The sequence below is a fragment of the Acartia tonsa genome, chromosome 14 (assembly GCF_053477335.1).
Source record: "Acartia tonsa isolate MP-2025a chromosome 14, ASM5347733v1, whole genome shotgun sequence".
Lineage (NCBI taxonomy): Eukaryota > Metazoa > Arthropoda > Copepoda > Calanoida > Acartiidae > Acartia > Acartia tonsa.
Window position 1 is genome coordinate 14,510,210 of NC_137273.1, and position 14,076 is coordinate 14,524,285.

Here is a 14,076-nt window from a genome sequence, read left to right on the forward strand (position 1 = left end):
ATATAACTTTTTAGCTTCTCTATAATTCACTATGGCTGTCAGCAGGGGCGTCCAAGCTTTTTTTTTTGGGGGGGGTAAAAAATTTTAGGGGGGGGGGTAATTCGTGTTTGGGGGGGGTAAAATGGCGCGCGAAGCGCGCCGAAATTTTTTTTTACCCCCCCCAAAATTTTTACCCCGGGGGTAAAATTTGATTGGGGGGGGTAATTACCCCCCCTAAAGTCTGTTGGGGGGGGTAAATACTCCCCCCAAATCTGTTGGGGGGGGTAATTACCCCCCCCAAACTAATTTACCCCGGGGGTAAAATTTTTGGGGGGGGTAATTTAATTATGTAAAAAAAGCACCTACCTAATCTATTAAGTTAATAAGTACTATCCTATAACATAAAGTAGTAAGTAAGGTTTATTTGACTATAGCTTCAGATTTCATTACTTTTAATACTGAGTTCTCCTTTTTAGGAAAGCTTCACATAGATCCCATGATGGTTCCACACTATTATAGGTCAATCCTTTGAGTGGTTTTAGGCTATTTTTCTCCTCCCTTTTTACCCTTTAGATCGAAAACACGAGTTCTTAGATGCTAAGGGCGCCACTACTATTCAAATATATAGTAGTATCTCATTCTTTAGAACATAAAAATACAATAATTAACTCACTAACCAATGAACCAATATGATTATACTTTAAAGTGAAGCGTCTTATAGGTCCTGGTAAGTTTTATAACTAGTTTTGAGACACCCTGACATCCTCCCAAAAGAAATCGCCTATAGAAATTCTTTTTCATTATTTATTGAAATATTTAATTTAGTTAGGTATCTATTTCATGGAATCTTCAGTGCTTTACAATTACATCATAGATCCCCGGGATGGTTTTAGCCCTTATAAAGGCCCAAGCAAATAAAACATGATCAAACTATTAAATTTTTTGTTATCATGGTTAAGAACTGTTTTAACTGGTTGGACTATATTGGGGTATAGTCCCTTTTGTGGCAACGCTCTTTAAGGGGCGTTTCTTCGTTTTTTTCACACAAGCTTCTCTCCTATTTCTAGCCCCTGCGGGGGGCCAATTGCTTAACCATGTGGGGCAATCAACTAAACCAATATAACCTATCCTAAAATAAACTATCAGTAAAATTTTTTTTTAAAGAACATTCAATTTGGGGGGGGTAAATACCCCCTGAAAAAAATTTTTGTTTAAAGAACATTTATTTTGGGGGGGTAATTACCCCCCCCCAAAATCGTTTGGGGGGGGTAAATACCCCCCCCAAAATCGTTGGGGGTGCCTACGGCACCCCCAAGGTAGGGGTAATTTTTTTTTGGGGGGGGTATTGTTCACAAAATTTTGGGGGTGCCTACGGCACCCCCAAAATCGTTTGGGGGTGCCAAATGGACCATTACCCCCCCCCTTGGACGCCTATGGCTGTCAGTACGTAATGCTAAGGGGGAAATGTGATTTTTTCAACTGCAATTAAAGATAGAAGGCTAAAACTTAATGTTAACATTCCCATCATTATGGAGTATAATTAACTATTAAAAATTCATGGAGGTTGGACTGCTTTTCAGGACGTTTTTGGCTATTTTTGTATCTTTTAAATTTCAGGTATAGTCCCTTTTGTGACATTGCCTCTTAAGGTGCATTTCGTCGTATTTTCACAGTAGCTTTTCACCTATTTATAGCTACTGCGGGGCCAATTGCCTAACCCTGCAGGGAAATCACCTGGCCTAACTTAACCTAGAATAACCTTTTAAAAGCTACTATGAAAATACGACGAAATGCTCCTTAAGAGGCGTTGCCACAAAAGAGACTATACCCTATATTTCTAAGAGATTTTTATATCTGTAGATGAAAGGACAAGTAATTTTTTTGTGGATTATAATATTTAAAAAAATAAAATTTCTCGCTGATTCGAGCATCCAGTATGTAATTTACTTTGACTGTCATCACACAACATACAGGAAAAAGGATTTGTGACTTTTTCTACCTAAAATATATATTTATTTCAACAGATGCTCTTTAAATTTACTTGTCTGTATTCTTATTCATGATTTTTTGTGCTTTGCTACTTAAAGATGTTGTCATCCTTGTTGTCATACAATAAATAAATATTTAAAATCAGTTTTACATATTAGGTTAATTTTTGGTAAATTATTTCCAAAATGAGTGTTTTTATCTCCCCCCCCCCCCAAAATCTTTTTTAATGAGGTTATTCATCCTTCCTGCTGAGATTTTATAACATCCCCTTCCACCCATAAAAAATGTTGGGTGGTGGGGGGGGGGGGAGGTTAAATTATCTTCTGTACATTTTTTTCAAAGATGCTTTCTAGCTCCCTTCCCTTCGGTCATTGCAGGGTGGGGAGAAGGGATGGGGGAGAAGAGATGGGGGGGGGGGAGATGTGGGATATAAATGGGAAAAAGGGATGGGGGAAGGGATGGGGAAGAAGGGATAAGAACTAGAAGGCCCATAATCAAATAATCCCACCCCTTAAAACGCCCTTATTTAAAATTAGTATATATAATCAAAATGCCCCCCCCTAAAGCAAAGTGCCCCCCCCGGGGCACTTTGATTTAGGGGGGGGCAAAATTTTACAAAATCTTCAAAATGCCCCCCCCTAGACAAAGTGCTTTGCACGCCACTGCACGTAATGTTCAGTTTAGGATGATTTTTGGGGTAAGACAGACATCGTTCTACGTAGTTTAATGTAGATTAGAGTCAGCCAATTAATTCTATTTGAAATTGCCGAAAATTTAATATTTTGTTGGAGTAAAGCTGGAGTAAAACTTGTTTCTTTTTGTGTAACTGAAAGGGAAGTTGGTAAGAATGGGGGGGGGGGGAAAGGGGAATGGGGTTGAGGGGAAATTTTCACTTAGAATTGTTTGTTTGAATCCGAATCCCTTTTCCCTAAATATAGATATATAAATATGTAATGTGTTTGAATAGTCCTTTAAGATCTCATTAACCAAAAACCGATTATAACTCAATTTTAGAAAAGCTTTACACAGGTCCCGGGATAGATTTACAATTTTTAAAAAAATTTAAGTCCAGGGATTGTTTTGGGCTATTTTTCTGCACTCCTTCTAACTTACATGAACTGTATACAAAAAGAACTTAAGTTAAAGAGTAGCTGTGCACCTAAAAAATATTAGTTCACTTGTAAAAATCCGCAATAATGAATGAAACTTTAAATTTGTTTGTTTGTCAGAAAAATATCCCAACAAAAATATGATGTGTGCAATCACCTTCATAAACTTTTACATCTTCAAAAAAAAGAGTTTAATCATAAAAATAGAGAGAATGTTTATTGCTGATTGTAGTAAATGGAGAAAGTCACTCAACAATCACACATGTGACGTCATAAAAAGAGGGAGATGAGAGAAGAAGTGGGAAAGAAAACCCCTAAAAGGGAGATGGATAACCACTGATTTTTATAACGTCACATGTTTGATTTTTTTAGTACTTTCTCAATTTACGTAGAATAAGAGTTTTTGCAATAGTTATGTTATTTTGCATTATTACTTTGAGCGATAAAAACAATAAGACTTTATGTGGACGTGATGATTTACTTGCAAATATGTATTGTATATATTTTTAGATGCGTGGAGTCTTTAAAAGTATCTCTTTTGAACAAAACACTTATGTTATGCTAAGTTAGTTGCAATTCTCCTTTAAAAAATATTTTACGACTAATACAAGTTTATAATAAGACTCAATGTTCAAAGCATACAAATTATTTAACTACAAATATAAGGGAGGGTGGTGTAAATAATCTTAAACTGTATAGTACATATATATACTAATAGTATTTGTTCTGTCTTTACTATTTATAAATCTTTATTAGTGTTGTTGATATTTTGAAGTTTTTGGATTATATCTTCCTTGTTATGTTAACCTTTTTAACAAAACAACAATATTGTTTAAAAAATATAGTTAGGTACTTTTTTTCCTTCTACATAATGCTAACTTATATTTTTAGTATCTATCCATCTATCTATATTGTATTATTATCTAACTAACTGTCTCTCCATCTATTTTTTTAAGCATGCTGTCTGTTTGTTTGTTTATTAGTCTGTCTGTATGTATGTCTTTCTGTCTGACTTAATATTTGTTTTTCTATCTATCTATCTGATTGTCGTATGTCTGAATGTTTGTCTATCAATCTATCTCTCTGTCGTTCTGTCTGTATTTATGTATGCCTATCTATCTATATCTATCTATGTACCTGTATAATGTATAAGAATGGATACACATGAAGCTGCTATGACAAGAAGAAGAAGTAGAAATGCGAAGATAGTTTTCCAGTGCCGTAAACACAAGTTGGATCCAGTACATGCAAATCTAAATAAAACATTACTATTAGCATCAGTTTAAAGGACGAGAATAGGTTTCACCAGTGATCTAAAGGTATAGAACAATGGCCGATAATTTGATATACATCCTCAATGATGATATAAAAAAATACCCCTTCTGTAGATTAAACTTAGTGGTTGAAACGTTTAAACACTCAACTTAATGAAACAACCGATCAAAAGTTGTATATTAAACGAATGAGAAGACGTTATTAAAAAAATTTCGGGACTAGTGTAATAAACAGTTTATTGTCTCCTCTCTATTTGGGGTTTAACCCTTATTACAGAGAAACTAAACAGATAATAATCTTCTCTACAATTAGCATATCAATCAATCATATTATTAATCCTGTGGCGTAAACTAACAATCTATAAAAAAAACTAGAAATAAGATAATTTTCAAAAAAAAATAAGTACAACATGATTTATTGCGAAGATGTTAAGTGGTCATAAAAAAATTAAAAAGAGAGAATGATATGAATAAAGGAAAGCACGAAACCTTTATTATTAAAATATATAGATATATATTTATTGTAGTATGACCAACAGATCACCGAACCAAGCTAGTTTAAAATTTAAGCTATATGGTAGGCTCTTATAAAAGATCAGCATTTTATCTGACATGGCAGCCAAGAAAATCAAATATTTACTATAGCATTACAGACGGACGAACAGACAAAGTAAATTGTAGTAATAATACACAACTGAGATAAGTCTATGGATGTATAAATGCCAGTGTCGGATGTATTTATGACATTTAAATGAAAAAGTATGGATGTGTAAATGCCAGTGTTGGATGTATTTATGGCAAGAGAATCGATTTTACTGTCATTTATACAGTAAAAATTCAGTTTGTCATAAATACATCCATTGCACTGGCGAAAACACATCCACTGTAAATCTGCTGGATGTGTAAATGGCAGTCCCCCAGTCACACATAAGTGACGTCGTACAAGCCTACACACAGATAGTTCAAACTTATAGAATATCATTACAACTTAAACTAGACAGACATATAAACAGACAATAAAAGTAAAACCCTATCGATAAATAACAGAGCTACCAAGAAAATAAAAAACCCCTAAAATAAAGATTTATGTTACTGTATGATAGAACTATTTTTTGATTTCATTATCATAGTAGCGTTATATGGTGAATTGTTTACAGATCCGAGGGGGAAGATTAATTTACCATCCAATATTACTGCATTATCCAGGATCGTAAGTGATAAAATAATTGACGATAAATTGATGTACGTACCCAATGTTGCCTGACAAAATTATAAATATCAATGGTTGAAATGTATGGACACTACTAGCATGGAACCAAGCAATCATAAATTAATTGAGGTCTCCAAAGTTTCGAGCCAGATAACGTGGTTATAAAACTTTGGGTACCAGCATAATTTACAGACCCATGTCCCCTCCCTCCCCAGTATTCTTTGGTTTGTAGGCCTATAACATTTGGAATAATTCTTTATCTTGTCTTTCCATAAAATCAGTTTTTAAATAGATTTTCCAGATTTTTAGTATCGCAGCTACGGTATAGTTAGTGTGCATATGAAGGTCTGGTGGTTTTTCATTTAATATACTGGATCTTTCTTGTTTATATATACTGATTATTAAAAGTCAAAAAAAGTTAAATAAGAAGGTCAAATTGACAATAATTTCTATAATCATAAAACATTTCATCCTATTAAGTTTTAATTTATTGCTGTATAATATTTTACTGTTTTTTTAAAATTTATTTTATTAAAATGTAGACTTTAAGGTTTATTTTGACAGCATGGAAATTGATAGAAAATAATATACTATCGACAGTCGGAAAAAATTAGGAAACATCATTATTTATTATTATAATGCGGTATTAAATAACAGTGTGTATTATGAACAAGCTACATCATCTCTTTTTTATTTGTATTTTTTACTTCAAATATTGGGATGGTTTTTGGCTATTTTTCTGCCCCCCCCCCCCTGAAAACAGAGCCCCTAGCTGCTAGGAGCGTATTTACTAGTTACTAGATATAATATTGACTGGAAAACTGTTATGATATTTTTGTGATCTATAAGAAATAGAAAAATGTTGTTAAAGACTGTATTTATTGTAAGATTATGCTTCGTTCTCCGAAAGGAAACCGATACATTTACTATCAATTCATTTATCAGTGTCAGATAGATATATAGGTAGATAGATAGATAGATAGATATACAGGTAGATAGATAGATAGATAGATTTATAGATAAAAAATAGCAAGGAAGTTTATTAGATAAAAAGAAAAAGAATTTGATAAAAAGAAAAGTAGATAGATAGATACACGGGTGGATGGATAGTTTTAATAAAATGGATAGATTAATAGATAGGGAAATATATTGTGTGTCAGATATAGATAGATATAACAAGTAGATAAATAGGTAATGGAACAAAATGACTCAAAAATCAGCCATGTGACGTCATAAATGAGGGATTATATATCTCGTTTTTAAAGGTTTTCTTTCCCACTTCTCCTCCCATCCCAAGTCACATGGCTGATTTTTGAGTCACTTTGTCCAACTATATAAATAGGTAAGGTAGATATATACACTTAAAATCAACTAAATCATAATGGTAGATAGATAGACAATCTATAATACAAAGTAGATTGATGTCTGTCTGTCCGTCCGTCCGTATGTCCGTCTGTCCCTTAAGATCTCGTTAACTACTGAACCGATTGGATTCTACTCTTCAGGAAATATGTCTACTGGTCCTGTGGTGGTTTTAAGTTTTTTTTTCTTGGGGGATGGGACACACCCAACCCCCAAAAACATTAAAAAAAATCCCCCTCAATTTTTTAGGCAGGTAATCAAAACTTTAGTTCGTCACACCACCACTGTTTTTATTTACTTCTTGGGGCACAGCCCCTTGACGCTTAGATAGATAGATGAAGGAAGATCATCATTGAAATGTTAAATAAGAACCTTATATCTTAAGGTTAAGGTTGCGTATTAAAAACCGCTAGGTTTAGATAAACTTTCTTGTATGTTTCTGCTTTGTTGCAAAAAGTCTGCCAAATTTTAAGTAAACACTTTTCAAGGTAAAATTCTAAGAGCTAATAGAGAGAAAAGCGGGTATACTTCTTATATTTCAGTTCAAAGTAAGGAAAAAAATAATTGGCAAGATGTTAGCTTTTTACATCAGTGTTTTTTTTAACACTAACCTAACATTCATAATCAATTAAAGGCATATATATATAAAAAGAGCCCTTAGGTATTATCATGTTGATGTACTAATCAATGTAATACGTATAGATGTATAACCTAGACAACTATCTGGCCTTTTCTTGAGGTCTTTTTTCGTCTGCTAGCAAATTGCTTTCTGTTTTTTGTAATGACTTAGCTGTGTTAATATTTACGATGCTACCCAATTAAAAGTCGGCACTTGGTCCACGGGGCGGGGACTTACAGTTATTTAACCCCTTCCCCCTATATTGTTTTACTCTAAAGAATTACTTATAAAGTAGCTTCCTTAAAAAATATATGTTTTTATGGGAACATTCTGTAAAAGTTACCCATGCAATCTGAACCCATGTTCTTCTATGAAACACAGGAAGGGAAGGGACATTGGGGTGTAAATTATTAGGGTACCCAAAGTTTTATAAACTACTTCTCTTCTTTGTTGTCAAGTTAAAAACTATTGGCATATTTATCAGTTCTTGAATTGTAAGTTCAAACTAGCAGTGTTTAAATTTAAATGACTGCTGGGTTAATTTATTTATCATCATGGGGGATGTACACATCAGTAAAGCTTTAATTGTCTTATCCATTAAGATCCCTGAAGAAACATGGTGTGCATTTAAAACTACATAATTGTTCAATATTTGAAATTTAGTGTATGTTTTTAGCTCAAATTGATAAGTTGTATAATAGAAAATATGATTGAATATTTGTTAAAATTGTGTCAAAACTGAAAACTTCAAAAAAGTTGTTAAGTTTACTGCCTGGCAATAAAACATCTATCTTTAAAAAAAAACAATGTTTGAATTAGATTGGACGATTTTACCAAACTCAACAAAGTATTAAGGCTATATAAAGTGGACAGACAGGCGAAAAATTAGACATTTTAACTATCAATTATAAAAATTTATGTTACATTAAAGGAACATATAAAGAAACCTAAAACCAAGAGCAAAGAAAACTATTCTAACTAACATAAGCTAACTAGGTAAATCATAAAAAGATAGCACTAACAAGCTAACATGCATTGAGTTAGATAGTTTTTCTCCCCTTGTTTCTAAAAATATGATTATATCCAATAAATTAGTAAGAAAATCGACGATTAATTAATGTAATTTACTTTCCCTATAGTATGAAAACTAATATTGACCCATCTGGAGATTAATGGTTAAAAAGTTTGTACACTGCTGATTTCAACCAACCAATTAGGATTTGATATAAGTACTCAAGATTTTGAGCCTAAGTATGAGAGAACGTGCATAAATAATCTGTAATAGTACTAATACTATTTTTTGTACAATATCCCCTACCTCCCATAATAATATAATAACTATCTTTCTCGTATTCATTTGAATCCGGTGGATAGGAACCGGATCTCATGAATACGAAAAAACTATGTCTAGCATCGTATTATATCCAGTTTTCTACGAATATAGAAATGTACAATCATAAGATTAAAACTAGTTTTTTTAGCCGGTGCCTTCGGCACCACGGGGCTAAAAAAACTAGTTTTAATCTTATAATTGTACATTCTATATCCGCGGAAAGCCGTTTATAATACGATACGAGAAATAACTATTCCAAATTTCTTACCTTTTACTACTCTGATTGATTTTGTTATTATTTAAAGTTAGGCACTGCTGCGATTTTCTTGACGTCATCACCAACGGATGCTGAACAAATTTCAAAATTTTATTCAAATTATTTTTCGTATACTTAAATAGACGAGAAAAAAAAATAATAGAATATTGTGTGAAAAAAGTGCATTTCAAAGGAAATGGCTAAAAAATCATTATAATTGAAATTAAAATGGATGAAACACCACTCTCATAGTATTATCATTTCAATTTTATCTGACATACCAAAAAAAAATATTTTCTGATACTTCCAGCAAAAAAAACCAATAAAATCGGATGCCAATTGGCCAAGATATGCTAGAATTCAAATAGACTGACAAACATGGGCAGCTTACTGCTTAACACTTTTTAGTAGCGAAGCTACTCTATAATTCACAATGTCCGTCCGTCCGTCTGTCCGTCCGTCCGTCCGTAATTAATGAATTGGGGGAAACGTGATTTTCTCGGCTCATATAAAAGATAGAGAGCTGAATTTTTCTGACAACATTCCCATTATTAAGGAGCACAATTAACTCTTAAACATCAATAGCGGTCGGACTGCTTTTTAGCAGGTTTTAGGCTATTTTTATATTTTCCAAATTTTACCCATATCTTTGGTGTTTATGGTCCGATTTTCAAAATTTTTTCAGTTAAAGATATCAAAATTAAATTTCCCGTAATTTTAAGAAAACAACGATGACGGTCAGACTGCCTTTTTACAGGTTTTTGGCTATTTATATTTTTCACATTTTCCCCCATATCTTTGGTGTTTATGGTCCAATTTTCAAAAAGTTTTCAGTTAAAGATATTAAAATCAAATTTCTGGCGTTTTAAGAAAAGAAACAATGGCAGCCAAACTGCCTTTTAGCAGGTTTTTTTTGGCTATTTTTATATGTTTGACATATTTCCCCATATCTTTTTTAAATTCTAAAACTTTTTTGCATTAACAGTTTCAAAATATTTTTCCCATTGATATGTGCATCTAGTATGTAATTTACTTTAACCGTCTTCATCATACAAAATAAAACAAGGTTTCGTGTTTATTTTCTCCAATAAATCTATTCTTGACTTTAATAAATACACTTTAAATCTACTTATACGTATTCCTATTCACAATTTTTTGTGCTTCGCTACTTATGGATGTTGTCATCCTTGTTTTGGTATACATCTTGTTACTGGGAAATCCGAAGAAAGATTAAGATATGCTAAAAGGTTTGAAGATTTTTAAGAGCATTTTTTAGAGATCCTTAGGACCATACAAATTAAGAGTAAGTAATAATTTTAAATTGATTGAAAAAGAAAAAAAAACTATATGCCTAATTTAGAAAGTCTTATAAAAATATTTTATTGTCACAACAGTTGTCTGCTCAAATTAAATAAAGTTGTTACCTGGTGAGCATCATGAACAGTCTGAAGATTCTGCACATCATGTGCAAGTGTGTGCTGCACATCATGTGCAAGTGTGTGCTGCACATCGTGTGTTGTGTGCAGATCGTGTGCAGTATGAATGCTAGAAATCAATACGTTTATATAGCTGGTTGAATGGTTTAGGGATATGTTTATAGTTCTTATGGTAGATGGTTCTAACCTACATACATCATACTAAAGATGAATTAAATTTATACTTATACTTTAACTTTTGGTTCTATTAATCCGGGACGTTTAACTATTAAAAATTTTAACTCTAGCTTTGTAGTAGTAATAAAAATATTAGATGAATGTGTGACATCGATTTATCTAATATCCTTAAAAAGTCCTTCACATTCCATAATATAATATGTTTTGTCTTTTTAACCTAAATTTTATAGTTTCACAATATTACAAATTAAACTTAATCCATAGGTTCTTTGGTTAAAAAGAGTGTCATTTTTGACCCAACCATACTGTACGTTTGGTTATAATTAAGAAAAGTTTGACCAAATAAGCGCATTTGACTGGATGCTTGCACCCAATCTAACGGAAAATACGCGAAAAAAATTACCCCCTTTTTCAATTGTATTTTGAGGATTACTCTATGTCCAAATAATAAAAGTATTGATTCCTGGCAGGTAGTGTTGGTAAATCAGGACGGGCGTACAATGATTCAGATGAATAACTGAAACAAAAATAATTTCATGAAAACTAGCGGCTACGCCCCTAGAGGTCTCTGGATAACCTTGAATTGGTGAGGGGTTGACACCCACAATTTTTTTGTTTCAAAAAGAAAAAGTAAATAAATGTTTTTTGGTGGAGGGGGGGGGGGGTGGAAATAAACTCCTTTAAAATAATTGAAAACCTTCTCTGAACCTATAAGAAGCTTCAATGTAAAGGAGAACCGAACACAGTAATAGTGTCTGACTGATTATGACGTAACAAAAAAAAATAGCCAATGAGAGGCCGTTATTGACCAATGGTAAAATTTATAGTGGCCTCTCATTGGCTAATTTTTTTTGTTACGTCATAATCAGTCAGACACTATTACTGTGTTCAGGAGAACCATATCGGTTCAGCGGATAGCGAGATCCTTCGCTACAGACAAAAAATAGTTATTTCTTTCATCGTATTATAAACGGCTTTCCGCGGATATAGAATGTACAATTATAAGATTAAAACCAGTTTTTTTAGCCCCGAGATGCCGAAGGCACGGGCTAAAAAAACTGGTTGTAATTTATGATTGTACATTTCTATATTCGTAGAAAACTGGATATAATACGATGCTAGACATAGTTTTTTTCGTATTGATGAGAACCGGTTCCTATCCACCGGATTCGAATGAATACGAGAAAACTTATTTCTTTTAATTTTCTTTAGAGTCTTTTTGTCCTATTTAATAGCTTCGTTTTTATGGATGTTGTTATTCTTGTTTTTAATATTTAACCCAATCTGCAGACACCCTAATGTAAACATTAGCCATTAATTATTAATAAGTTTACATAAAAACAAGGATGACAACATCCATAAAAGCGAAGCTCTTGCACGATAGGAAAACGAATATTATCACTTGTAGAGTGTCAGAACTGAATTATCAAAACATAAATGTACAAATCAAAACAAATTGTAGGTAAATTAATTGCAAAACTTTTTAAATGCAGAAAACTGTTTAAGGATATACTTACATTTTAGGACTTGATTATAGATATGCTTTGCTTATAACATTGTGTCTTGTTGTAATAGGAATCAGTATTCCAAAAAAACAGATGAATAGGATAATTGAAACACATAAAAAATCGTATCCAACTAACCGTATTGGAATTATCATGCAAAGTTTAAAATCGATAGGACTTAATTAATGTAAAGAGCAAACAATTACATACGGACGGACCGATATTAACCAAAAGCTTCAATTTTAAAAAGAATCAATTAACTGATTAAGTCTGGAATGTTTAAAATTATGGTGTTTTATACAAGCAAGGTTCAATAGTCGTTTGATATAAAATGACGATTATTTCCAAAATAAAGCTTTGACAACTTTTATTAATGAAAGAGTCTGTCTGTTTGTCTTTCTGTTTGTGTGTATTTCTTTACCGTTTGATACCGCTAATCGCTGGACCGATTAGGTTCGTTTGACAGTGCCTGTTATAGGTCTTATAACGTTGTTGTTGACCTCTTCAAGGAGCTATCAACCCTTTAAGCATCCACCATTAAAGTAATGCATTAATCTTTTTTTTAAATAAGGTTTTCTTGTTTTTAAGGTTTGAAAGAGCTAGCTAAATTTACAAAAAAAAATTTGAAATACTTAAAAAAAACCGCCGATACAATATTTGATTAACTAGACTACAATAAATGTTAACAATTTAATTTCATGTTATTATATCAATAAAACAATTTAACTATGCAGTTTTTTGTTTTACCCATTTAGAATATATATTTTATTGTCAATGGTTTTTAAAATTCTTCAGGGTCATTTATCTATTTTTAAAGCGAAGCTTTTCTATAATTAGGGTCCGTCCGTCAGTCCGTAACCTTTTAGCTCTTTATGTTAATTTAGACATGTTAGAATTGTACTATCGATTTCAACTTTGCATGATGATTCCTGTAGTAGATAATTCCCTTTATATTAATATCTATCTATTCACCTTTTCTGCATGTAGATAATATTACTAGGAGACTGGTTCACTAAGTCAGGAGGTCTTGTATACTAAAAAAAAACTAGTCACTAAAGTTGATTTTTAAAAATGATTACATTTATCGGCTTAAACATTTTGGGTTCTTTTATCAAGTGAATGGGTTGTAAAACTAATTGTCCGTAGGTCCAGGGACGTTCAAGCCTTTTAATTAAGATGGTAACAACGTTTATGTCTAGGTCTGATAACACCCCCCTGTCACGACCAAAAACCATGCATGTTTCGGAACGCATGCCTAGCCGTTCTCGAAATCTTATCTCCAAGCCCTCCGAATGACCAACATAGCGAAGTTTACAAATGTGTATTTATTACCATGAAAACAGTAAGTCTAAAACAAAAATATAAAAATTAATTACATAAAATTAATGGTTTATTATTTTTGTAAGATCGAGGTTGCGTGATTTCAATTTAATTAAAAATATAAAATTTCTAAAAAACTTTAAATTGGCACGAAACATATTAAATCGCATCAGAAATTGATAATTTTAGATTCAAATGATCAATAAAATTAAGGAAAATATTCGTATGTCAAAAGTTAGCAATTAAATGGTCTATTTGTTGAAAAATTAATGTTTTAAATTTCTTCATAAAATTATACCATTCTACGCTTATTATTAAGAATTAAAGATAAATTCTTACCACATATGATGTCAAACTAAGCAGGAAGGCTTATTTGAGATCTTCCACGGATTAGAGCGCATGTATATTCAACCAATACATTATTTTCATTCACGTAGCTCTTCATATGGGAATCATCAAAGGAAAAATGCGCGTCTTTTTGTTTGTTTACAAGCGACGCGCGGAGAT

General features: G+C 32.3%; 1 protein-coding gene across 1 annotated transcript in view; it reads right to left on the minus strand.

Moving 5' to 3' along the window:
- Positions 1-14,076, minus strand: part of LOC145306448 (teneurin-a-like) — a 186,395-nt gene that overhangs the window by 141,832 nt on the left and 30,487 nt on the right. Inside the window, exons 6-10 of the mRNA XM_080148544.1 lie at positions 13,222-13,283; positions 11,208-11,261; positions 10,556-10,676; positions 9,144-9,223; positions 4,215-4,330 (exon numbers count right to left, since the gene is read on the minus strand). Coding sequence (XP_080004670.1) covers positions 4,215-4,330; positions 9,144-9,223; positions 10,556-10,676; positions 11,208-11,261; positions 13,222-13,283 — 433 coding nt within the window. The remainder of the gene's footprint in view (positions 1-4,214; positions 4,331-9,143; positions 9,224-10,555; positions 10,677-11,207; positions 11,262-13,221; positions 13,284-14,076) is intronic.